The sequence below is a fragment of the Hypanus sabinus genome, chromosome 20 (genome assembly GCF_030144855.1).
Source record: "Hypanus sabinus isolate sHypSab1 chromosome 20, sHypSab1.hap1, whole genome shotgun sequence".
Taxonomy (NCBI): Eukaryota; Metazoa; Chordata; class Chondrichthyes; order Myliobatiformes; family Dasyatidae; genus Hypanus; species Hypanus sabinus.
Genome location: NC_082725.1, coordinates 5,804,746 through 5,831,520, shown reverse-complemented (window position 1 = coordinate 5,831,520; position 26,775 = coordinate 5,804,746). Strand labels below are relative to the sequence as shown.

General features: G+C 41.3%; 1 protein-coding gene across 3 annotated transcripts in view; it reads left to right on the top strand.

Moving 5' to 3' along the window:
- The window catches only part of top2b (DNA topoisomerase II beta), a 94,489-nt gene that overhangs the window by 14,146 nt on the left and 53,568 nt on the right, over positions 1-26,775 (top strand). For all 3 annotated transcript variants that reach the window (XM_059944993.1, XM_059944994.1, XM_059944992.1), the window contains exons 2-8: positions 10,049-10,237; positions 18,420-18,510; positions 19,649-19,712; positions 21,718-21,863; positions 21,954-22,051; positions 24,581-24,793; positions 26,533-26,706. In XM_059944993.1, the coding sequence (XP_059800976.1) occupies positions 10,049-10,237; positions 18,420-18,510; positions 19,649-19,712; positions 21,718-21,863; positions 21,954-22,051; positions 24,581-24,793; positions 26,533-26,706 (975 nt within the window). The remainder of the gene's footprint in view (positions 1-10,048; positions 10,238-18,419; positions 18,511-19,648; positions 19,713-21,717; positions 21,864-21,953; positions 22,052-24,580; positions 24,794-26,532; positions 26,707-26,775) is intronic.

The window sequence follows — 26,775 nt, the reverse complement described above, 5'->3', positions numbered from 1 at the left end:
GCAGCTTTTATTATCAACATTCATGACCTGTTGTGGCAGCCAATATTTTGGCGAGTCTAATGTTGTTCCTGATGTACATAATCTTTACACTTGTTAAATCTTTGTTGATCCCCTTATTTATTTTGATTATGACAGATTCTGAGGTCCCGGGCAGTTAATTACAGTCAGTGTGAAGATCTACTGACTTATTGCTGAAGATGTTGGTGTGTAGTAATCAAAGCATGTTTTCCTTGTTCACATTTGACTTGATGGCATGGGGTCTGGGATAAATATTGATGAATCCCTACCCCCACCTTCCAACTTCTGCTTTGTTCTTTTCTCTAGGCTACTCCTTCACCACTGTAGCACTAGAAGCAATGGATCCATATTTTTATTGGGGGCAGTCTAAGCAAAAAATAGATAGTACACTCAGGGTCTTGTGCTTACTGCAGCTGGTTGCTTGATTAGCTTTCTGAGACAATTATTTCATTTTTGGTAAAACATAATTAAGACTTGCATGTCTGATTTGATTGTGTTGCATTTTTTCTTGAATCCATATAGCTAGGTTTATCTCAAATGGTCCATTTAGTTTCAATCTTCTTGTACTTTACTGTAATGACTTCATACAATTTGCAATTTCAGAGAACTGTCAAGAGTGAACTACATTTCCATATGCCTGGTCAGATTTCTTTTCCTAATTTGCTATTTGAATGTTTACGGCTGGTGCATTCTTAACATAATAATTCACTTTTATATAATTAACCAAATTTAAATTCCTTGATTTCTATATGGTGGGATTCGAAGTGTCTCTAGGTTGTTCATTCAGACCTTTGATTTTCTTGTAATAACTATGGTGTAACTCTATCTCTCTTTATGCCCAGTCTTCAGTAACCTTGTAATTTTCACTGTTGCAATCCGAACTTTGTTTCCAAAGTTTGCAACCGTCATTTTTTTAGACAACAGTTTGATTTTAGAATAAAGGGAAAGATTTGAACTTCTTGTTTATTATGCTATAATTTGTATCTTGCCTTGAGGGTCTGATTTATGTTGAAGCAAGTGCAAAATTAAGGGAGTAGGAATGATAGTAATGTCATAACTAAAGCAAGTAGAGCAGGGACTAAGCAGGCAGCCTTGTGGTGCACCTGTGCTGATGGAGATTGTGAAGGTGATTTTGTTGCCAATCCTAATTGACTGGGGTCTGCAAGTGAGGGAATGCCAAGCTGTAATCAATGAAAGGTATCCTGATGTACGCATCTTTGCTGTCCTGATATTTCAAGGTTGGGTGTAGAACCAATATGATGGCATCTGCATTGGACCTGTTGCGCCAGTAGGCAAATTGGAATAGATCTAAGTCACTTCTCCTGCAGGAATTGATGTGTTTCAGCACCAATCTATCAAAACACTTCATCACTGTGGATGTAAGTGCTGCTGGATGATAGTGATTGAGGCGGGTTATTACGTTCTTCTCTGGCACTGGTATAAGTGAAGCCTCAGACTGCCAAAATGAGAGATTAAATATCTCAGTGAACACTCCAGCCACTTGATCAGCTTGCAGATCCCAGTCAATTTGGCCAGGTACTCCAATTAGGCAGGAGACTTCATGTGTTCACCCTCCTGAAGGGTACTTGCACGTTGGCCTCAGAGACTGAAATCTCAGGATCATCAGGGGCTGTGAGAGTTTGTGATGGTTCCTCCATATTTTGATGCTGAAAGTGAGTATAGAAGGTTCTTCTTAAAGTGAAACTCTGTTCTTGCCTGTGCCAAACAAGAGAAAAATTCCTTGGCTTCTCCTTGGTAATTGGAACTACACTCACTTCTGCCCCCGACACTCTCAAATTTCTTCCACACTGACTCAAAATACTTATTAAATTCATCCGCCATTTTTTGTCCTACCATTACTACCTCTCAAGTGTCATTTTCCAATGGTCCAACATCCTTTCTTGTCTTTCTTTTACTCATTACGTATCTGAAGAAAAGCTTTTGGTATCTTCTTTGATATTATTGGCTATTTTACCTTCATATTTAATCTTTTCATTCTTTGAGATTTTATTTTAGTTGGTTTCTGTTTGGTTTTTAAAAGTTTCCCAATCCTCTATCTTCCCTCTAAGTTTTGCTATGTTATATCCTCTCTGTTTTGCTTTCATGTTGTCTTTGATTTCCTTTGTCAGCCACAGTTGTCTCAGCCTCCTTTCTGACTACATCTTTGGGATGTATCTATCCTGCGCTTTCTGAATTGCCCTGGAAGCTCCAGCCATTGCTGTTTTGCAGTCATTCCTGCAAGTGTCCCTTTCCAATCAACTTTGTCCAGCTCCTCTCTCAGGCCTCTGTAATTCCCTTTACTCCACTCTAATATGGATAGATCTGACTTTAGCTTCTTCCTCTCAAACTGCAGGGTGAATTCTACCATATTATGATCACTACCTCCTTTATTTTCCAGAACCAAATCTGTTTCATTACAGAACACCCAATCTAGAATTGTCTTTCCCCTAGTACTTTCAAACACAAACTGCACTAAAAAAAAATCTTGTCAGCATTCTACAAATACCCTCTCTTGGGATCCTGCACCAACTTGATTTTCCCAATTTACTTGCATATTGAAATCCCCCATGACTATCATAACATTGCCCTTATTACAAGAGGCCTGAAGGATCACTGGGGACCCGATTCACCCCAACCACAAACTGTTCCAGTTGCTACCATCTGGGAAATGGTACTGAAGCATTAAAGCCAGGACCAACAGGCTCCAGGACAGCTTCTTCCACCAGGCCATCAGACTGATTAATTCATTCTGACACAGATGTAATTCTGAGCTATATTGACTGTTGTATATCTTACTGTACATGCTATTTGTTACAAATTACTATAATTTGCGCATTGAGACGGAGACATAACGTAAAGATTTTACTCATATCTATGAAGGATGTAAGAAATAAAGTCAATTCAATTAAGTTCAGTTCCTTTACTATTTCCTGTGAAATTTATATCACACATCCTGACTACTGTTTGTAATCCTGTATATAACTGCCATCAGGATCTTTTTACCTTTGCAGTTTCTTAACTATACTACATCTTCAGGTCCTCTGTCACCTCTTCCTAAGGATTTGATTTGATTTCATTTTTTTATTAACAGAGTCACCCACTCCTCTGCCTACCTGCCTGTCCTTTTGAGACAAGGTGTATACTTGCATGTTAAGCTTCCAACTATGATCATCTTTGGGCCACATCTCAGTGATGCCCACAATGTCATACCTGCCAATCCAACTGCAGTACAAGAATATCTACCTTATTCTGTGTACTGTGTGTATTCAAATATAACTCCTTCAGTCGTGTAATCATCACCCTTTGCAATTTTTGCCCTCATGTTACACTTCATCTCATCCAACTGACTGCAATTTTGCCCTATCATTTGCCTGTCCATCTTCACAGCCTCACTGCATCAACTTGCATACCAATTGACACATCCTAAGCCCTATCACTCTGGTTTCCATTCCCCTGCCAAAGTAGTCTCAACTTTCCCCACCAACTCTTGCAAACCTGTCTGCAATGATTTTGGTCACTCCCAGCGTCAGTTGTAATCCATTCTTTTTGTACAAGTCATACCCTCCCCAGAAGAGATCCCAAAGATCCAGAAATCTGAAGCCCTGTCCCCTGCACCACTTTGTCATTTATTCATCCATACTATCATCCTATTTCTGCTTTAACTAGCTTGTGGCTAGGAGTAATCCAGAGATTACTACCTTAAGGTCTTGCTCTTCCTATACTCACTCTTGGGAATTTCTATCTATGTCATTGGTGCCAATGCGTACCACAAACTGTATCTGCTCACTCTTACTCTTTAGAATCTTGTGCAGCTGCTCTGAAGTATCCTGGGAGGCAACACCCCATCCTGGGTTTTCTTTTGTGGCCACAGAATCAGCTGTCCATCCCTCTAAATCTTAAGTCTCTTATCACAATCAGTCTGTCTGACTTTGTCCTTTCCTGCTTAGCCTCAGAGGTTACCACGGTGCCACTGGCCTGGTCTCTGCTGCTATGCCCTGATAGGTCAAAAAGAATAGGAACACTTCAAAACGTATTTCTTACATGGGGCTAGAACCTTAAGTTAATCAGTTCTGTTGTCTTTGGATTTTTTAATGCAAAATAAAGGGAAACTTCATTATTTTCGATTGTCCATAGTCAACGTTCATTTACTTTAGTTTGAGAATCAATTAATATTCCTTGTATTTCATTTGTCTTGATATATATGTGTACGCGTGCACACACACAGGAAGTCAAAGATAAAAGTAAAGATTGAGCAAGCAATGCAAGAAATATTGAAAGAGAAATATGGTTAACATTTTGGTCAAATACTCGTCAATGGGAGGAAAAAGAGAGAACAAGTTGCAGGATAGCCTTGCATTACAGACAAAAATATGGCAATTTTTCCATAATGCATACCTTTGACAGAAAGTGACAAAAATTGTTGTTTCTTTGTAATTTTGTTTATTTAGTTACTTGTCTCGCTTAACTTCTTTGAAAGTGAATTTTTATTCCAATTCTCATATTTTTGTTAGTGATTTGTGAATTTCAAAATGGTAGATGTCCATAACCAGAACTGCTGCAACTGGGGTACAACGTACTTGTAAGTTGCAAAGAGGAGTTTTTGGGTGGCAAGTGGATATGAATCAAACAAAATAAATATTTCTGAATTGGTGAGGCCAGTGATGCAGTGATGATGAGCTGTAAGGTGAAGCCACCTTGTAAGTTAGTGGAGAAACCAAAGGAATGTCTAGGAGCTGTGGAGTGCATATCAAAGCTGTACAAAAAGCCTAGCTGACCAGACAGTATCATTAGTTCTGCCCCTGAAGAATCAGTACCAGAGGAAAGGAGAATAAAGTTATTCTAATTTCCCTGATTAATGTTTCTTTTGCAGGGTCATGTTGAATTTAATTTTAAAAATCTGAAATATCAGAAGAGATATTGGCCGCCTTTTACAACCTGAGAAATAGATTTTTATTTCATTCATTTAAGAAATGTGGGCTTTGCTCGCTTAGTCAACATTTACTTGTCCGTCCTAATTGCATAGGTGGTGGTGAACAGCCTTCTTGAAATTTTTGCAGTCCTTGAGATCTGGAGATATCTACATGTTCAAGTTCATGTTTATTGTCATCTCACTGTACTTATATAAAACTAGACAAAACAATGTTCCTCCAGATGATACTGCACCCACAATCCATATATCACACACAGTACATAAAACATTACCACAAACAAGTTAATAAAATATAATTCAAAATGCATGTGAAGTGCACAGAATAGGGAAACAGCAAGAATGCTGTGTGGACCTTTCATATATAATATTCATGGTAAATATCACAAATAGAGGTGAGGGAAACCCTGGTGTTCCTGTCAGTGGTTTTTACCATCCTCTGAAGGGTCTTGCAGTCTGTTGCCTTGCAGCTTCCATACTACAATGATGCAGCTGGTCAGGACACTCTCAGTGGTGCTCTTGTGGAAAGTTGTTACAATGGGGGCAGGGAGCCTTGCATGCCTGAAACTCCTCAGAAAGCGTAGACACAATAATGTTATATTTCTCAGTGATGGAAACTACATCCTTGTCTTTCTAGCTGGCAGAGGTCAGGGGTTTGTTTTGTCATTACTTTGTCTGGAAGGTGCTTTCTTAGTTGCTGCTTCTGTGGCTCACTGATGGATGGAGTGAATGAATGGTTGTCGATGAGATGTCTATTAAGTGAACTGCTATATCTTGTTTGGTGATTGTTGAGATTTTTGAATGTGTTGAAGCTGCACTTGTCAAAGCAAGTGGAAATATAGATGGGGTACTTTTACAGTGAACTCTAGCAAGTTTAAAGTTAATTTGTAGCAATATTGATTTGAAGCTTTTTGATTCATAATAATTCAAGTTTTAGATTGTCATTTGATCATAGAGCTAATATCTAATTTGAGACTTTGATGCATGCATAGTTTATTAGTAAGCTTTGAAATGTATCATAATGGATACTGTAGGATTTTTGAATAAAACAAGCGAGGCATGTTTTATGTGCTTAACAAAAGCCACAGCCCTTTACTTCCATTACGAATGAAAAACAAAAGCTATCACTTTGCACTGATGTCATTAGGTCAGACAGCATTTCTTAAAGCGAACACAACAACTCAATGACAGTGTTTATAAATTATATAGAACCATTTCTACTATGAATAATATGTATCATCTGTTACCCTTTACATTTCCCCTGCTGCAGGCCCATGACTGTTGTTCTGTAAGCCTGGACCTCTGGATCAGTAGCTTGGTTGGCTGCTGTGCCAACATAGCCAACCCTGATGTGTATGGCATCAATGGCGGGCCATTAGAGGCAATCATCCACAGCATTACTGTTCCTTTCAATGTGCTGTATGTCAGTCATGAGTTCTGAAGTGTAGGCCAGGTGGCATTGCTGCTGTGCAGACCAAGGGCCTGATGCTTTGGCTGTCACATGCATGAGGGATTTGTGGTCTAGGAATGTTATGAGATGCTGACCCTACAGTAGAAAGAGAAAGTGGTGAATGGTAAGATAGAGACTGAGAAACTTGTGGTCAAACATGTTGTACTTGCTCTTGGGAGGAAGGGTAGGGGGGGCTGAGCTGTTGACTGAAGAAATTTAGCAGCCGCCACATGCCTTTAACCAACTGTTAGTGCACAGCACCCACAGCATAGTCCGAGGTGTCAATAGTGATGGCTATATGTGTGTTGGGGAATGGGTGTGCAGTAGGGTTACATTTGAAAGAGTTTGTTGGTTTTGTCAATTGCTCTGGTCATGTCCACTGACCACTCAAGCATGTGATTAGGGACACTGCCTTTAAGGGCACTATGTAAGGAGAGCACAAGTTCAGCATCTTGCAGAATGAAATGATGATAGAAATTCACCAAAACTAAAAACTCTTGCAGTGCTTTGGTAGTGCGGAGCAGTGGGAAATCCATTTAGCAGCACCTTTTGTCTGCAAAGGTTTTGCATTTTCTGCGGAGTTGTGGTGGAGGAGAAAGTTAACTAGACAACCCAAACTGGCATTTAGTTGCGTTAATAATCAGCTCATGTTGTCTTAAGTGCTTGGAAAGTGTGTGGAGCTATGATAAGTGTTCAGTTTTGGATGTGCTGGTGACAAGTATGTAGCCCAGGTAAAGAAAAAGAAAGTCTGAGTGTTTTAACACAGAATCCATTAGTCACTGGAAAGTCTGTACTGCATTTTTCAGCTGTTATAACAGCTGTTTTGAAAATGTCCTCAGTACACACAGGCACCTGATGGTAGTCCCTGACTAAGTCCACTTTAGGAAAAGGTATCTTTCTGGCTAAGCATGCCAAAAAGTCTTGAAAACGTGGGACTTTGTGATGATCGGGGCTGGTGGCTTCGTTAAGGTGGTGGTAATCGCCACATAGACAGCAACCACCATTGATGGCTTAGGGACCATGTGAAGATGTGAAGCCCAAAAGGGCTATTTCACTTGCGTACAATGCCAAGCATTTCCATGTGAGCAAACTCAGCCCCTGTACCTGCTAGCTTTCCTGAGTCCAGTCTATGTGTAGACTGGCGAGCCAGTTGCAGAAATGTGGTGCTTGACTCCATGCTCTGTGATTATAGTAAAAAATGTGGGCTTGGTGAGATTTGGGAATTCATCCAGCAGGTGAATGTATGGTGGTGTATCTGCTAAACAGTCATCGTGGGGAACTTACTAAGGGTATGGGGTAATGACCCAATGTTTTTTGCGTCTGCAGTCCGGCACTTCTTAAGGTCTACTAACAGTCCTTTGGCACCACAGTAAATTTGTGCTGAGCAGAGGTCTAGCAACTTTAGCCAAGCCAAAGTCCCACCTATAGCTTTGTCCACTGATGTGGAGTGTCACGTGTCGAATCCCATAAGTCTGGATTCTGCTGCTGTTGATGGCCTCTTGCTAGGGTTCATTGCTCTCTGACTTAAATTCAATGGGCAATGCTGGCAGCACATTCACTTGAGCACCTGTGTCATACAGGAAGCATTGCCCTGAAAGGGTGTGCGTAATTATCAATAGATGATCCTGGAGGCTGGAACCCACGGTATTCACAGACTTCCGATGTGCTGGCTCTCTTGAAGCTACATGGTGGTTGGCACTTCTTGGTGTTCATGCCTAAGTGTGTGTGCTAAGAACTTAGTTCTGGCATTGTATGATTTGGAGCTGTGGGCGTGAGTCTGCTGATGGGCTTATTTAGATAGGGAAAGGAGGAGGAACGATGTATCTCTGCCTGGCTGAGTGTAGACTATCAGCCATTTTAGCAAGCTTCTTATAGTCCTTCATGGGTGTATTAGTGAGGGCTGTATGAACTTGATCATGCATTTGTTGCAAAAAGAGTTCTTTAAAAATGTAACAAGGGTGGTTATTGCCCAGGAGATACCATGAGATCCATTGGTTCTGAAGACCGGGTAAAGAAAGCAATTGTTTGGCGCACTCAGATTCAGAAGTCCAAAAGTCTGTTATAGTTGAGTTTTCAGAGGGACATAGTTATCATGTGCAGGTGAGTCTTTTAGTAGACTCACCACTCTGGCTGCAGTGAAACTACTTAGCGATGCTATGACATAGTAATGTTTGGTATAGTCCATGATGATTTCTTGCAGTGCAGACCAGGCTTTCGTCTGTGCAAACCACATGGTAGTGTGCTGCTCTTAAAACTCTGGCAGCTTCAAAGTAACTGTGTTGGTGGATTTGTCGTTGAGTAACTCTGGAATTGTTGGAGAGCACTGGGGTCACCAATGTAGGATTTTGTAAGTAAAACATGAGTCGTTTTATGTGCTTAACAAAAGCAATCATCTTACACTGTTGTCTTTGCTTCAGGCGCCATCTCTTAATGTGAACACTACAACTCAATGACAGTATTTCTACTATGAAGAATATGTGTCAACTGTCACCTATTACGTTACCTTACAATGCAGTCTTCCCTGCAGTGAAGTGAAGCCATTAAAAGTAGCTGGAATTTAAACTTTGACATGCCAACATACATCAAGAACAAACAGGTTTTGATGGCTTTAAAGCTAAAGGAGTTGCCCAGCAAATGAATGATTAAACATTGTTCTAAATGTATGTTCTAATTTTGTTAAAATCTCTAACTTTCTGAAATAGTTTTATTCTAGCTGGAAGAAATCTATAATTTGACTGTATACTCAGACAGTATTATATCAGTTGTTTTGATAGTTAAAGTGATAGTTAAAACATAAAAAAATCTTCAGCACATTACAGGCCTTTTGGCTCACAATGTTGTGCCATCCATAGGACCTACTCTAGAAGCTGCCTAGAATTTCCCTACCGCATATTTTTCCAAGCTCCGTGTACCTATCAAAGAGTCTCTTAAAAGACCCTATTGTAGCCAGCCCTACCACCTTCGCTGGCCGTACATTCCATGCACCCACCACTGTCTGTGTGGAAAAACTCATCTCTGACATCCCCCTTGTACTTACTTCCAAGCACCTTAAAACTATGCCCCCTTGTGCTAGCTATTTCAGCCCTGGGAAAAACGCCTCTGGCTAGCCACACAATCAATGCTTCTCATCATCTTATATACCTCTATCAGGTTACCTTAGACTGCTGAGGTACCTCTATCATCCTCCATCACTCCAAGGAGAAAAGGCTAAGTTTACTCAGCCTATTCTCATAAGGAATGCTCTCCAATCCAGGCAACATCCTTATAAATCTCTTCTGCATTCTCTGTATAGTATCCAGATCCTTCCTGTAATGAGCTGACCAGAACTGAACACAGTACTCCAAGTGGGGGTGTAACTAAGGTCTTGTATAGCTGTTACCTCATGGCTCTTTTTGGACATTCTCTTTGAGGTCAGATGCCAGTTACCGATTTGCTGCTGGTTGAAATTTTTGATTTTTATTTTAAAACTGGTCAATAACAATTTGTAAGCATAATTCTATATTTATTTCTGTGAAATGATTCTGTACAATCAAAATAAGTTTGAAACTATAACATGATGAGGATTAGATTTGCTAATAATTTAAGATTAAAATCCATAGTTTCCAGAAAGTACCTTTTTTAAGTAGTAATTTTAACAACTTTTTGTTCTGTAGACATTGTTCAGCAATCAGAAAAATCTTCCAAGTAAGGAAGAAACGAATGCCAAAGCTGACTCTTCAAAAAAGATGCCAGAGGCTTCCAAGAAAATGTCTGTGGAGAGAGTTTATCAGAAGAAGACACAGTTAGAACACATTCTTCTTCGTCCTGACTCGTACATTGGTTCAGTGGAGCCCGTCACTCAGGTGGGAAATTATTAGTTATCTGTAGAATTTATTGTTCCCGTGAAATGAGTAATTTCTATTCTTTCAATTATTTTGATAAAGAGTTGTTACTAATGGAAACTTTATAGTTTTGGATGTTACACCGTTTCTTTGGTTCACTAACTGTGCACTGCTCCAGATGTTTTTTTCTTTTATTCTCCCCACACTCCCATCAACTTGCTACAGATTTTTCACTCACATCCAGACCGAGGGCAATTTCAGTGGTTAATTAACCTATTAATCTCCATGAATTTTGTATGTGGGAGGAAACGAGCACCTGGAGAAAATCCGTACAGTCACAGAGAGAACATGCAAACTTGCATGGACAGCACTGGGGGTCAGGATTGAACCCAGGTCTCTGGAGCTGTGAGGTAGCAGTACTGCCTGTGTGCCCATACCACTGCCTATGGCCACGGTGACTTTTGAGTTACAAATAGACAATGTGGAAACTCTCGCATCAGGCATGGAAAGAGAAACGGACAAAATGGCAGATAGATGACCTTTTATCAAAACGAAAAAATATCTGAAATAGCTGAGTTCATTATTAAGTCCGAGAGGCTGCCATATGCCAAGTTGAAATATATGATGTTTCCCTGAAATTGCATTAGGCTTCATTGGGACAATGCAAGATACTGTGGCGACCCATTTCCTGGCACATCCGAACCGACTCACAATTAGATAGCCTACGGGGGTTTGCGAGCACAGAGCTTTGGAGCCTCTGCGCCATGGGGGGCAGGTTGAGGGAGGCTTAAAAGTGAGGCTGAAGATTTCGAATAAAGTTTTTTTCCTTCGACTGCAGTTACCGACTCCGTGTCGTAATTTTAGCGCTGCGTGTAGCACACCGCTACAATTGGTGACCCCGACGGTCCAAACGATTTTTGGACCAGAAATGACCGACGCCGCCTCTGTTCATGCGGTTTCGTTGAAACTGCCGGGTTTCTGGACACAGCACCCGAACCTATGGTTCCAGCCTACTACTACGTGGTGAGCTCCCTCGACCAGGACACAGCGGCCCAGGTCGCGGTGTTCGTACAGTCGCCCCCGGCAGATGGCAAGTACACGGAATTCAAAGCCCTGCTCCTCAGGACTTTCGGACTCTCACGGCGCGAGCGGGCTGCCTGTTTACTGCACCTGGATGGCTTGGGCGACAGACCTCCATCGGCTTTAATGAATGAGATGTTGTCTCTGGCCGACGGACACACACCCAGCCTCATGTTTGAGCAGGCATTCCTGGAGCAGCTGCCCGAGGACATACGCCTGCTGCTGTCCAACGGGGATTTCAGTGACCCCCGGAAGGTGGCAGCCCGGGCGGACTTGCTGTGGAACGCCAAAAAGGTGAGCGGGGCGTCCATCGCACAGATCTCCCAGCCACGCTCCCGGCAGCAAACCAGTCCAGGCCTGGCCGCAGAGCCCGCCAACCCCCGGCCCAATGAACACTGGTGCTTTAACCACGAGCGGTGGGGCGCAGAAGCCCGCCGTTGTCGCCCACCCTGCAAGCTCCCGGGAAACGCCAGGGCCAGCCGCCGCTGATGGCTACGGCGGCTGGCCATCGGGATAGCCTCCTGTATGTGTGGGATAGAAGGTCGGGACGCCGGTTCAACCCCGCCAAATGCCAGTTCGGACTCGATACCATTGACTTCCTGGGCCACAGGATTACTAAAGACGGGGCAACCCCTCTGCCCGCTAAGGTAGATGTGGTCCGCCTCTTTCCCCGACCCATCACGATCAAAGGCCTTCAGGAATTCGTAGGTATGGTCAATTTCTACCGCCGCTTCCTCCCTTCAGCTGCCCGGATCATGCGCCCCCTGTTCGCCCTGATGTCGGGTCCGAGCAAGGACATTACCTGGGACGAGGAGTCCGCCGCCGCTTTCGTTCAAACGAAGGAAGCTTTGGCGGACGCCGCAATGCTAGTACATCCCAGAATGGACGCCCCTACCGCCCTCACAGTGGACGCATCAAACAGGGCAGTCGGTGGGGTGCTGGAGCAACTCATCGCAGGTCGCTGGCAACCCCTGGCGTTTTTCAGCAAACACCTGCGACCACCCGAGCTCAAATACAGTGCTTTCGACCGGGAACTGTTGGCGCTCTACCTGGCAATCCGGCATTTCAGGTACTTCCTAGAAGGTCGGCCCTTCACCGCGTTCACGGACCACAAACCGCTTACCTTTGCGTTTACGAAAGCGTCCGACCCCTGGTCGTCCCGCCAGCAACGCCACCTGTCCTACATCTCTGAATACACGACGGATGTCCGGCACGTCTCGGGTAAGGACAATGTTGTGGCGGATGCGCTCTCTCGCCCTACCGTTCATGCCCTTTCCCAAGGGGTAGACTTTGAGGCACTGGCAGAGGCGCAGCAGGCGGATGAGGAGATTCCGAGTTACAGAACCGCAGTCTCTGGTTTGCAGCTCCAGGACCTCCCTGTGGGCCCGGGTGAGAGGACCCTGCTCTGTGACGTCGCCACCGGCCAGCCCCGCCCCGTCATCCCGACAGCCTGGCGGCGCCGCGTTTTCGACTCCATTCATAACTCGGCGCATCCTTCCATCCGGACAACTGTCCGGATGGTTTCCAGCAGGTTCGTTTGGCACGGACTCCGCAAACAGGTCAGTGAATGGGCCAAAACGTGCATGCACTGCCAGGCGGCCAAGGTGCAGCGGCACACCAAATCCCCACCGCAGCAGTTCCATCCCGCCCACCGGCGTTTCAACCACATTCATGTGGATATCGTGGGCCCCCTGCCAGTGTCGCGTGGAGCGCGGCACCTCCTGACTATCGTGGACCGGTTCACAAGATGGCCAGAGGCGGTCCCGCTCACCGACACCACCTCCGAATCTTGCGCCCGAGCCCTGATCGCCAACTGGATATCTCGCTTTGGTGTACCAGCCCATATTACCTCCGACAGAGGCGCCCAGTTCACCTCCAGCCTGTGGTCAGCTATGGCCAGCCTTTTGGGGACTCAGCTGCACCACACCACTGCCTACCACCCACAGTCGAATGGGCTAGTGGAGCGTTTCCACCGTCACCTGAAGTCGGCCCTCATGGCCCGCCTGCGAGGAGCCAACTGGGCGGACGAGTTTCCCTGGGTCCTACTCGGCATCCGCACAGCGCCCAAGGACGACCTGCACGCCTCGTCGGCCGAGTTGGTATACGGCGCGCCCCTGGTCGTCCCCGGGGAGTTCCTACCAGCCCCAAGGGGGCAAGAGGAAGATCCCGCAGCAGTCCTGGGCAGACTACGCGAGAAGCTCGGTAACCTGGCCCCCATACCCACTTCATAGCACGGGCGGCACCCGACCTGCGTACCCAAAGACCTACAGAACTGTAAGTTTGTGTTTGTACGAAGGGGCGGGCATCGGCCACCGCTGCAGTGGCCATACGAGGGGCTGTTTATGGTCCTCCGGAACAACGGGTCCACGTTCGTGCTGGACTTTGGGGGGAAAGAGGAGGTTTTCACGGTGGACCGCCTCAAACCGGCCCATGTGGACCTGGCGCAACCGGCCGAGTTTCCGGCACCTCGGCGCAGAGGCCGGCCTCCCAAGCAGGTTCTGGCCCAGACTGTGGGCATTGGGGGGTGTATCGCCAGTTCTGGGAGGGGGTTATGAGGCGACCCATTTCCTGGCACATCCGAACCGACTCACAATTAGATAGCCTACGGGGGTTTGCGAGCACAGAGCTTTGGAGCCTCTGCGCCATGGGGGGCAGGTTGAGGGAGGCTTAAAAGTGAGGCTGAAGATTTCGAATAAAGTTTTTTTCCTTCGACTGCAGTTACCGACTCCGTGTCGTAATTTTAGCGCTGCGTGTAGCACACCGCTACAATACCAAAGACAGGTCAACAGCTCAGTGTGGAATAGTAGCTGAAATAATTGACAACTAGGAATTTAAAGATGCCATTGTAGATTGATCTACATTTGATTTCCTTTAATGTTTATGAAACTGTATTCTGAGAATTGAATGCTATAAATTGGAAGTGATAGTATTTCTATTTTCCGGTAATTTTCCTCCTTTTCCCGTTTCTTCAATTCCCCCATGCTGGCCTCTTGCCTTCTCTCCTTACCTGTCTATCACTGGTACCCTTCTTCTTCCCTTTCTTCTATGATTCACTCTCCTCTCCTATTAGATTTCTTTTTTTCCACTTACATTTTCTAGCATTTTGGATATTGAGAGGAGCTATTGTGCTTGCAGTTAGCATCATGTTGGCTTGAATGCTATCACCTCTTATAAAGTAAACTCAAGCAACATAGGTGACAACAGGGCTTCGCTTATAGGCAAGCAATACATTCTCCAAAACATGGTGGAACTATCATGAATTCCCCCAGCCCCTGATGATCCTGTGATTTCAGTCTCTGAGGCCAACCAACGTACTAGCAGCCTTGAGGAGGGTGAACCCACAAAAAGGATCCTGCCCAGACGGGGCTCCTGGTCAAGTGCTTAAAAACCTGTGCTCATCAAGTGGCTGGAGTGTTCACTGAGATCTTTAACTTCTTGCTTCAGCAGTCTAAAGTACCCACCTTCTTCAAGCTGACTTCACTAGTGTCTAAGAAGATCATGGTAACCTGCCTCGATGGTTATATGTTGGTGGTGAAATGTGTTAACTCCTGCCTGAAAAGCGACTTGTATCAGCTCCAAGTTGCCTACCAAAGCAACAGATTTTCAGCAGGTGCAATCTCATTGGCTCTTCACGTAACCCTAGATCATCTGGAAAACAAAGGTGTATACATCAGGTTGCTCTTTATCAACTACAGTTTCGCATTCAGTACCATCATCCTCTCAGAGCTAATTAAAAACATACAAGACTTTGGCCTCAATGCTTCCTTCTGCATTTGGATCCTTGATTTCATCATTTGCAGACCCCATTCAGTTTGGATTGGTAACAACATCTCCTCCACAATTTCCATCAGCGGAGGTGCACCACAAAGCTGTGTGCTTAGCCTTCCGCTGTACTCGCCTTACACTTAAGATTGTGTGGCTAAGCACAGCTCCAATGTTATATTCAAGTTTGCTGTTGACTCCACTTTTGTAGGCTGAATCAAAGGTGGTGATGAATTGGCATATAGGAGGGAAATTGGAAATTTGGTTGAGTGGTGCCACAGCAACAAATTCTTACTCATTGTTAGCAACTCCAAAGAGCTGATTGTTGACTTCAGGAGGAGGAAAATAGAGGTCCATGAGCCTGCCTGCATTGGAGGATCAGAGGTAGAGAAGGTCAGCAACTTTAAATTCCTTGGTGTTATCATTTCAGAGGATCTGTCCTGGACTCGGCACGTCATCAGGAAGTTGTGAAGATTCAGCATGACACCTAAAACTTTGACAAACATCTATAGATGCGAGGTGAAGAGTATATTGATTGGTTGCATCACAGCCTGGAATAGAAACACCAGTGCCTTTGAATAGAAAATCATACAAAGAGCAGTGGATATGGCTCATCATCCATCATCAGGGATCCCAGGTCATGCCGTTTTCTCGCTGCTGCCATCAGGAAGAAGCTACAGCAGCCTCAGGACTCTCAGCATCAGGTTCAGGAACAGTTATTACCCCTCAACCATCAGGCTCTTAAATCAAATGGGATAATTTCACTTAATATTACTTGTCCATCATTGAAATGTTCCCACAACCTCTAGACTCACTTTCAATACTCTTCATCTCACATTCTTGATATTTATGGTTTATTTATTTATTATTATTATTATTATTCCTTTGTTTTTTATCTGCATAGTTTGTTGTCTTTTGCATACTGATTGAATGCCCAAATTTACTTGAACTTAGAACTTCAGTTGGTTGTGGATCTGCCTTGGAACTTCAGTTACTAATCATTCAATCTTCAGTGTTTTGTGGTTCCGAATTATACAATATGTAGCAAGGATTTGTGAACGTGTTTAGTATCACCACGTTAAGGTGACATTACATTCTGTATTGATTCTTTATACATGTTGGCTCAAACTATATATTACTTAGTCCTTTGGTACAGTAATCCAAAAGTAGGGGTGTTGCCATTTTATCAAAATTGAATACATAGAGCCTTTTGTATTAGATGGAGGAGATGCCCAATCAACATTACTAACCATTTTCTTGGCATTGTCTTTGTTATAATAGCATTGCATAATTGTTCCTATTTGAGCATACTTTTTTGTGAGTTGTTTATATTTTTAGTAGAAATCCTAAAAAGAATAAAGAATGGAAAAGTTTTGAGCAAAAAAAATGGATTTCCCCTTCTAAGTCAGCATGGAAGCACATGTAATATAGTCTGTTTGATCAGAAACAGGATTTATGAGCATTTGGAAAACCATGGCCTAACTAGGGACAGTAGGCTTGGCTTTGTGTGGGACTAGTTGTGCCTTACTAACTTGATTGAATTTTTTCTTGAAGAGGTGATAAAGGTGATTGATGACGTTAGAGCTGTAGATGTTGTCTATATGGATTTTACAAAGATGTCTGGTAACACCTCTCATGGGAGACTGGTTATGGCTGGGTGGGGTCGGTGTTGTTCTGTGATTGGTGGTGTTTTTCAGGGATCTTTACTAAGACCTCTGCTGTTTGTGGAAAAAAAAATAGAAATATACCTGTAAATGACCTGAATCAAAATACAGTTAAGTGCTTCAGTAAGTTTGCAGATTATATGAAGCTTGGTGGTGTTATGGATAGCATAGAAGATTTGCAATGATACTTTGGGATATAGGTCAGGTGCAGATATGGGTAGAAAATTGGCAGATGGAGTTTGACCCGGCCAAATGTAAAGTCTTGAACTTTAGGAGATCAAATGTAAAAAAACAATACACTATTAATGGCAAGACTTAACAGCGTCAATGTGTGGAGGGATATTGTGATCCGTCCATTGCATCCTGAAAATGGTTTCACAGGTTGATTGGGTGGTAAAGAAAGCTTATCATATGGTTGCTGAATTAGCAGAGGGACTGAGTTCAAGAGCTGGGAGTTCACACTCAATGGCCACGTTATTAGGTACTCCTGTACACCTTATTAATGCAAATATCTAATTAGCTAATCATGTGGCAGCAACTCGGTGCATAAAAGCATGCACGCAGGGTCAGGAGATTCAGCTGTTGTTCAGACCAGACATCAGAGTGGAGAAGAATGTGATCTAAGTGACTTTGATTGTGGAATGATTGTTGGTGCTGGATGGGGTGGTTTGAGTATCTCAGAATCTGCTGACCTCCTGGGATTTTCTCGCACAAGTCTCTCAAGTTTACAGAGGTTGATGCGAGAAACAAAAGCATCCAGTGAGCTACAGCTCTGTGATGAAAACCTCTTGTTAATGAGAGAGGCTAGAGGAGAATGGTTTAATCTGATCGGAAGGCAATAGTAACTCAAGTAACTGTGTTACAACAGTGGGGTGAAGAATAACATCTCTGAATTTTGAACCTTGAAGTATATGGGCTACAGAAACAAAACACTCAGTGTTCACTTTAAGTAAAGGAGGTACTAATAAAGTGGCCATTGCATAGACACTTCAGTTTTTAAAACTATAGTTATGCCCTATCTGGAGTATTGCATTCAAATAGGTCATTCCCTTGTAGGAAGAATATTGAGACTTTGTGGAGAGGGTGCAGAAAAAGTTTACTAGGTTGCTGCCTGGATTAGAAAACGTTGCTATAACAACATTTGGTTGGACAAACTTTGTTTGTTTTCTCTGGAGTGGTGAAGACAAGGAAAATCTGATAGAGGTTTTTGAGATTATGAGAGCATAGTTAGAGTACACAGTTTTTTTCCCCCTAGGGTTGAAATGTGTAGTGCCAGAGAGCATGCATTTAACATGAGAAGAGGGCATCTTCAAAGAAGATGTGTTGGGCAAGTTCTTTGGCTAAGAGAGTGATAGGTGCCTGGGACGCAATGCCTGGTGTGATGGTAGAGGCAAATACGATGGAAGTGTTCAAAACAACAGGCACATAAATATACTGGAAATGGAAGGATTTGGTTGTTCTGTAGCAGGAGGGGTTATTTTAGTTGGCCATTTGATTACTAATTTAATTAGTTTGACATTGTGGACTGAAGTATCCTATGCTGTACTGTTCTATGTTCTGTGACATATTTCAGGGTTCTAAATTCATGTATGCTTGATTTTTATCTTTATTTATAAAAAGGATAGCATTTTATAAAGGATAACCGAAAAGAGTAAGTTGTAAATTCAGGAACTTACTTTTATTCACTTCCTTTTCAGCCAATGTGGGTTTATGATGAAGATGTTGGTATGAACTTGAGGGATGTTACCTTTGTTCCTGGGTTGTACAAAATATTTGATGAGATTCTAGGTAAGCTCTTGTTTCTCTCCCACCTCCTGGCTACTTTAAGGTAAACCAAGTACAGAAAAATTTTGATAAGCTGATATGCAGTTTGGAAACCCCAGTTGTTTGATACCAGTTTTCTGTATTAATCTGAAGTGTGAGGGACATGTGAACATCCAGGATAAAGCAGCCCACTGATGGCTTCTCTTCCACAATGTCTACTGGCTGTAGTGTGTCCTATCTAATTACTCACCTTGCTACTCTTACAACACCTAAATCCATGACCTCAATATCCAAGAGGACAAAAGTAGCAGGTACATGGGACCCTAATATATGTAGGTTCCTCTCCAAGTTCCACTCTAAAGTGAGCACACTGCAGTGCAAACAGTAAATAGTGGTGGAGATTATTGTTACCTCAATAAGCTGAGTTGAAATAGTTTCCCAGTGCTCACTAGAACTCTGCAGTGATCTGAGAAATGCTCACTGTCATCACTTTCAGAATGATGAGGCAAAGGCAATAAATGCTGGACTTGAAGGTAAGACTGTAAGACTTAGGAGCAGAATTAGGCCATCCGGCCTATCGAGTCTGCTCTGCCGTTCCATCATGACTGAGTCATTATCGATTCTCCTGACTTCTCCCTGTAACCTTTGACACCCTGACTAATCAAGATGATGGCTAGATCCCAATAAAAGAATAAACAAAAAAATATTTTTATAAATGGATATTTACGTTATGTTTCATCATTTATGTCGTGTATCATGTTAAATTTTCTAATGGTGACCTAGATGCTGAAGATTTATATTCTACAGAGGTCTCAAATTCGTACTCATAAATCACCATTTGGCCTTTAATGCCAATCTCTCAAACAATAGATTACCAACTAAAGCAGAGATTCCCAACTTTATTGATGCCATGGACCAATACCATTCAGCAAGGGGTCTGTGAAGCCCATGTTGGGAACCCCTGAATTAAAGTGAAATCATTTTAGGACTAGTAAGGAATTTCTTGGAAATCCTGGTGTGCTGTTTGGTCAGCTTTACTTCCAGTGAATGCAAATGGTGATCCATCACAGTTTTAGCACATAATTTCATTTCAAAGCAGTTATTATTTTATCCCACGACAGATAATTTTGGCTTTATAAAATGTGGCTTTGTTCTGTTTTAGTTAATGCAGCTGATAACAAGCAGAGGGACAAGAATATGACCTGTATCAAAATTTCAATTGATGTGTAAGTCTTTGCATTGGTATTTTGCATATTGCATGTACTGATTAGTTACTGGAGTTTATGGCTGTATAAAATAACTTTTAACTGCTTTGTTGGTTTTCTTCTTCTTAAAATGACAGTCTTTTTACAATAACCGGAGATGTGAACACTATTGATGTGATATCCTTTAAAACTCAATAATTGATCTTGATTGATTCAAATAATCATAAACAAATAGTCTTATCTGGCAATTATTCTTGCTATTTGTAAGCTTGACTGCTCGTGTGTCTATATGTCTATTCTTGACTTTGACTTGATCGTATGGTGTTGTAAAAGATTGATTCAAATAGGGGCCGAGGAATTATTTTTAAACTCTGCCCCCTCACACCATTAACCAAAAGCAGTCCTGTATGAAATTTCCAGAAAACTCTAAATATTGTGTGTGTCTGTACTCACTCACTCACTCAAGTAAACAGTGATGGAAATTAATCAGGAGATTGAAAAGATGGTTGCAAAGATCACATAACAACCAGATGCAGCGAGTGTCAATAATGTAGTTAAATTTAAAAATGTGGAATGGGGTAATTCATTCATCATTGTGGGGTTTGAAGAAAGCATGTAGTTGTGAAGCTGGCCAAGGAGTGCAAATCACAAGCTAAAGGTTATGGAATATGCTGAAAGGGTAAGCTGCAATCAGGCAGCTTTTGTATTTTGCAGAGTTTGAAGATTTGTGAATGAGTGGCTATGACTGTCTGGTATATTTTTGCATTAAATGTGGACTCACATTATTACAAGTTATGGGTATTACACAAAGATGTAAGTATAGTTGTAATTGTCCGCTTAAGATATTTTAAGGTCTGATTCAATGAATGTGAGGAAAGCAGAAGGATATGGGCATTGTGTAGGCAGAAAGATTAGTTTAGTTGGCCATTTGATTACTAATTTAATCAGTCGGCACAACATTGTTAGCTGAGGGGTTCCTGTGCCTACCAGTCTATGCTCTATGTTCTGTGTCTTTGCAAAATGTTTGAAGAGGGCTATTCGTGAAAGACATAAAGAGGGATTAATTAAGCTATTAGATGGAGCGGTAGACTGAAACAGTCGATGTAAGACACTTAAAATAAGGAATATTTTTCATTAAATGATTTATTATTTTCTTTAATGTACTGACTGAAAAATAGTGGCAGCATATTCAGTAGTAATTTTCAAGTGGGTATTAGCTTGATAATTGAAGAGGTAATTACATAACTTTTAAAGAACAGATAGAAGATAGATGGATCAAAATCTTACTTTACTCTGCAAGGTGCAATGATATTTGCATTTTAAATTTGTTTAGTATTTTCACCCTCATTAAGTGGCAGTATGCAACAGTGGTATCAGTGGCAAAGCCAAACAGGTTTTTTACAAGTTCAAGTTTAATTGTCATTCAATCATACATGAATACAGTCAAATGAAATTGCAATCCGCCAGGGCCAAGATGCTAAACATGGTATTAACAGTCCAAAGCATGTATAATTAGAAGTACAGTAAAATTCCAATAGTCTGTTGTCTCATTGTTCAAAAAAAAATCACTGATTCTGCCTTTGGCTCAGCCAGACCCTGGTACTTTCTTCCTTGTAAATACACTGGTTTTGTTGAAAAATGTATTCTTCTACATGTGAATCTTGTATTTGGATATTGTGTATACCGTATGGTGGTGTTTCATGAATTAATATCCAATATTCTGGGAAAAGTGACACCAACCATGTCTCAAGCATGACATTAATGTAATTTTTGCTGTTTTGTTAATCGTGAACATTATAAAAAGGCTATAAAACACATTCTTCATATACGGCTCATTGATCTATTTCCTGGTTGAAAGCTTGGATCTCTGAATTTGCAAAAAGTTTTACAATGCATTTGTAATAAGTTACAAACTAAGAAATACTGTTGTATTCAGTTTGTTTATATTTTAAAAATGAATAAATCACTAATGTTATTGGTCTTGGAAGAGAAATGCACATTTAAATAGCTTTTGTTTTTTTTCAAGGGATTCCAACACTATTAGCATTTGGAATAATGGGAAAGGCATTCCAGTAGTGGAGCACAAAGTAGAAAAAGTATATGTACCTGCTTTGATTTTTGGGCAGCTCTTAACGTCAAGTAACTATGATGATGATGAAAAGAAAGTCACGGGTAAGATCAGAGTTCGCCATTCATTCAATTGTGCAAAACATTTTTCAGCTATTGATGCTGACAGCTTTCGTGATTGTTTGGAATTTGCAGGTGGAAGAAATGGCTATGGTGCTAAACTCTGCAACATATTTAGCAGCAAGTTCACGGTAGAAACTGCTTGCAAGGAATACAAAAACAGTTTTAAGCAGGTATGATGCAATTTGAGGTCCTTTCATTCATTAGAAATCGAGGAATGTGGGTTCTCTTCTGTGATTGATGGGTTTGATAGACTTCCATGTGAGTTTCAGCCATCAGTACTGTTGCTGCATCCTGTAGAAACGTAATGAGAAGAATTATAAAGATAATAAGAATAATTTAATAAAAGAAACTGAATAGTTATATGTTCATGTATTCCGTGTACATTATAGCACACACTGAATTGATTATATTATTTTCTAACCTACTTTTAACTCTAGTAACTTTGTGTGTTCCTCTTAAGTTTATATTTGAATACAATGTAATATGCATTATGTGATCCCTCCAACTGTTCCATGTTAGTTTACTGCCAGTTGCCTGCTCCTCTGTATATTCTTTTTGCGCTAGAGCAGGTGTAAATTTTTGACTGAGATTGTAAGTCGCAGGAGCAGAACCAGGCCATTCAACCCATTTAGTTCGTTCTGCCTCTTGACCATACCGATCAATTCTCCATCTCAAAACCATTCTCCATCTCAAAACCATTCTCCTGCCTTCTCCCTGTAACTTGTGACACGCTTACTAATCAAGAACCTGTCAACCTCTGTTTTAAATATACCCAATGACCTGGCCTCCACAGCTGTCTGTAGAAATGAATTTCACAGATTCACCACTCCGTGAAAGAAATTCCTCCTCGTCTCTGTTCTAAATGGATGTCCTTGTTTTCTGAGGCTATGCCCTCTGGTCTTAGACTCCCCCACTAATTGAAACATCATCTCCACATCCACTCTATCTGGGCCTTTCAGTATTTGATAGTTTGAAATGATATTCTCTCTTCTCCCCCCACCCCCCCACCCATTCTTCTGAACTCCGGAGAGTCCAGGCCTATAAAATGCTCCTTGTACATTAATCCTTTAATTCCCAGGATCATTCTCATAAACCTTCTCTGGCCCTCTACAATACCAGCACATCTTTTCTCAGGTACGAAGCCTAAAGCTATTCACTATCTTCCATATGTGGTCTGACCAATGCCTTATTAAGCCTCAGCATTACTTCCTTGCTTTTACATTCTAGTCTTCTTGAAATTAATGTTGACTTTGGATTTGCCTTCCTTACCACAGACTTAACTTGCAAATTAACCTTTAGGGAAACTTGCACAAGGACTCCCAAGTCTCTTTGCATCCCTGACTTCTGAATTCGTTCCTATGCCTTTATTCCTAAAGTTCATAACCATACTTGAACTATATTCCATCTACCATTTCTTTGCCCATTATCCTAAAACTAAACTGCACAAGTAAAATGGCTTGACTGTCTGTTCGTTGAGCAATGGTAGCCATGACTACTTCTGAAAATATGAGCAAATTTCTGTGTATTGATGTCAAATGATTGGTAGTTATCTGTGCAAATCAAAGCAGCAGTGTTTTCTTCAACTTTTTTTTCCCTCAGTGATTGACAGAGATTACAATGTTATATAGGAATGTGAACAGACTAATGCACATTTCATTGTTCCTTACTCAATATGATGTCCAAAATAATTAACTTTTGTATGCAATACTTGAATTAGTCTTTTTGTTCACTTTGCTGTTCAAACCTTGTCACCCACCACACCAAACTCCACACTCATGTCCCTAAATTTCCCCCACACACTTCTGCTTAAGCACTCCAGAATATACAAGTGGAAACTCAGTTACGCTGACCCAAGTTTAAGTTTGAAGGTATTGATGATCTAACTTCCTTAGGCAGAGGGAGTGAATCTGTGGAATTCTTTGCCACAAACGGCTGTGAAGGCCAAGTCATTGGGTATATTTAAAGTGGAGGTTGATAGGCTCTTGGCCAGTCAGGTCATAAAAGATTGAGGAGAAGGCAGGAGAATGGGATTGAGAGGGAAAATAAATCAGCCATGATGGAATAGATGTCTTAATAGATCAAATGGCCTAATTTGCTCCTATGTCTTATGGTCTTATGCCTTACGTTGTAAGTTTATGGAACCCAAATGTTTGATGCAATTTTGAAACATTTTAGGATTTTATGCTAAATATAGGAACATAGAAAAGGCACGATAAATAAAGTATTTTTATCCACACATTACCTGTTTTAGCTCTTTTTGATACTTTAAAACATAACCAGAACATTTCTCCTTTTAATTTTTTGTCATTGTTGATTTAGAGCTTGCATGTATTATTGCATTAAAGCCCGAAGAATAGAATTCTCTTAGATGTCATGAAGAATATTATTTTCAAGCTAAAACCTTGCTTTTATCTGCCACTGAAATGTGTGGTTCTTTTTATAATATTTTATTTTTGTATATAATCATCTATATTTGTTAACCTATTTACACTAGATCACATAACTTATTTTGCATTTATTCAAAGTTCAAGACTGTTTAATGTAATTTCTGGTACACAAGTGTAAAGAAGAATGAAGTAGTTGTTACCCCATATCTGATTCTTTAGATAACTTAAAGGCAAAAGCTGAAATTAAATTTGTGTCACATATTGTAAATATAAACAAAATATTGTTAAATACTTCAAAATATCTTCATGCAGACATGGACAAATAATATGAACAAATCATCCGAGTCGAGGATTAAATATTTTGATGGAGATGATTACACGTGTATAACATTCCAACCTGATCTGTCAAAATTCAAGATGGATAAACTGGATAAAGATATTGTGGCACTAATGACTCGAAGAGCTTATGATGTAGCTGGGTCGTGTAAAGGAGTCAAAGTCATGCTTAATGGAAAAAAGTTGCCAGTAAGTAATTATTAACAACACATCTTTAGATTACAATATTTGTTGGATGTTCTGAGATTATCCATAAATAGTTGTACTCATGCTTGGTTTCAAGTTAAAAGGTTATCGGCAGCTGCTTAACTATTTTTCAATGCATATTATAATTATGTTTGAAATGTATATTATAGATTCTGCCGATGGACTGTTGACTGGCTTTTAACTTTTGTTTAATATCTAGAACTGTACCTGGCCTAGGTATTGCATGGCTGAAATGATAAATGAGCAGAAGAGAATTTTGTGGTAGTTTTTGGGGCAGTACAGTAGAGCTGAGTTAATCCTTGACTCTACAGCAATGTATGTGCACTTTGCATATTCTTCCCTGTTCCTGTTTGTTCCTATATTCAAGAGGTCTGTGTGTTGGCAGGTTATTTGGCCATTTTGAATTGCCCCTATTTTTTTAGAACTATTTTTTAGAATTGGTAGGAAATGGGGTAAGAGTAGAATGTAATGAGAATAGCTTAGAAGGTAATGAAAGAATGAATGGGATTGCTCTATGAGCTGGCACAGATTTGATGGATCAAATGATCTCCTCTTTGCTTGTTGTGTTGTATGGAAATGTTGGAATTTTAAGAGAAGTATACCTTCGTTGCTTTGATGTTTGTCCCTATGAACTGCAAAATATTGTGTAAGTGACTTGTTCTTTTAGAGGGGAAATGGGTTATTGTTCTCCAAAGCATTTTTTTAAAAAAAAAGAAAATAAATTTGGAAGCTGATATAAAAGGGATGAAGGAGCGGGTGCTGAAGATGAGTACAAGATTACAATGCAGCTTTTATTGGTTAAATATTGATAGATAAAACAGAAAATGCAGGAAATATTCACCAAGCAGTATTGTCGAGGAAAAAGAACAGATATTTCAGGTTGGCAGCCTTTCATCAGAACTAGGAGAAATCAGAAATAAGACAAGTTTTGAGAATTCCAATCGTGGAATTGAATTTAGGAGCCGAGAGGTAATGTTGCAGCTATATAGGACCCTGTTCGGACCCCACTTGGAGTACTGTGCCCAGTTCTGGTTGCCTCACTACAGGAAGGATGTGGAAATCATAGAAAGGGTGCAGAGGAGATTTACAAGGATGTTGCCTGGATTGGGGAGCATGCTTTATGAGAATAGGTTGAGTGAACTTGGCCTTTTCTCGTTGGAGCGAAGGAGAATGAGAGGTGATCTGATAGTGGTGTATAAGATGATGAGAGGCATTGATTGTGTGGATAGTCAGAGGCTTTTTCCCGAGGCTGAAATGGTTGCCACAAGAGGACACAGGTTTAAGGTGCTGAGGAGTAGGTACAGAGTTGATCTCGGGGGTAAGTTTATTTACTCTTAGAGAGTGGTGAGTGCATGGAATGGGTTGCCAGCAATGGTGGTGGAGGCGGATATGGTAGGGTCTTTTAAGAGACTTTTAGATAGATGCATGGAGCTTAGTAAAATAGAGGGCTATAAGTAAGCCTAGTAATTTCTCAGGTAGGGACATGTTCGGCACAACTTTGTAGGCCGAAGGGCCTGTATTATGCTGTAGGTTTTCTATGTTTCTATGTTCTACGTAATTCCAAGGAAGTTTTGAGGTTTATGTTCTACATGGCAAAGTAGACCTGTGGAGGACAGGAAATGAAACCATTAGAATGTGAAAGGAGAGAAAATCAAGGAGTGGAATTGAAGAGACAGATTGTGGTATGTGATCCTTGTTTAACTTTTGTTTTGGTTCTTTAGGTAAATGGATTCCGGAGCTATGTTGATCTTTATGTAAAAGATAAACTGGATGAAACTGGTGTTGCTCTGAAGGTGGTTCATGAAGTAGTGAATGATCGCTGGGAGGTGTGCCTGACCATGAGTGAGAAAGGCTTCCAGCAAGTCAGTTTTGTAAATAGCATTGCTACCACTAAGGTTGGTATTATAAAAGCTTCAAGATTCAACATTGTTTAATGTCATTTCCATTGTAAAGGAGAACAAAAT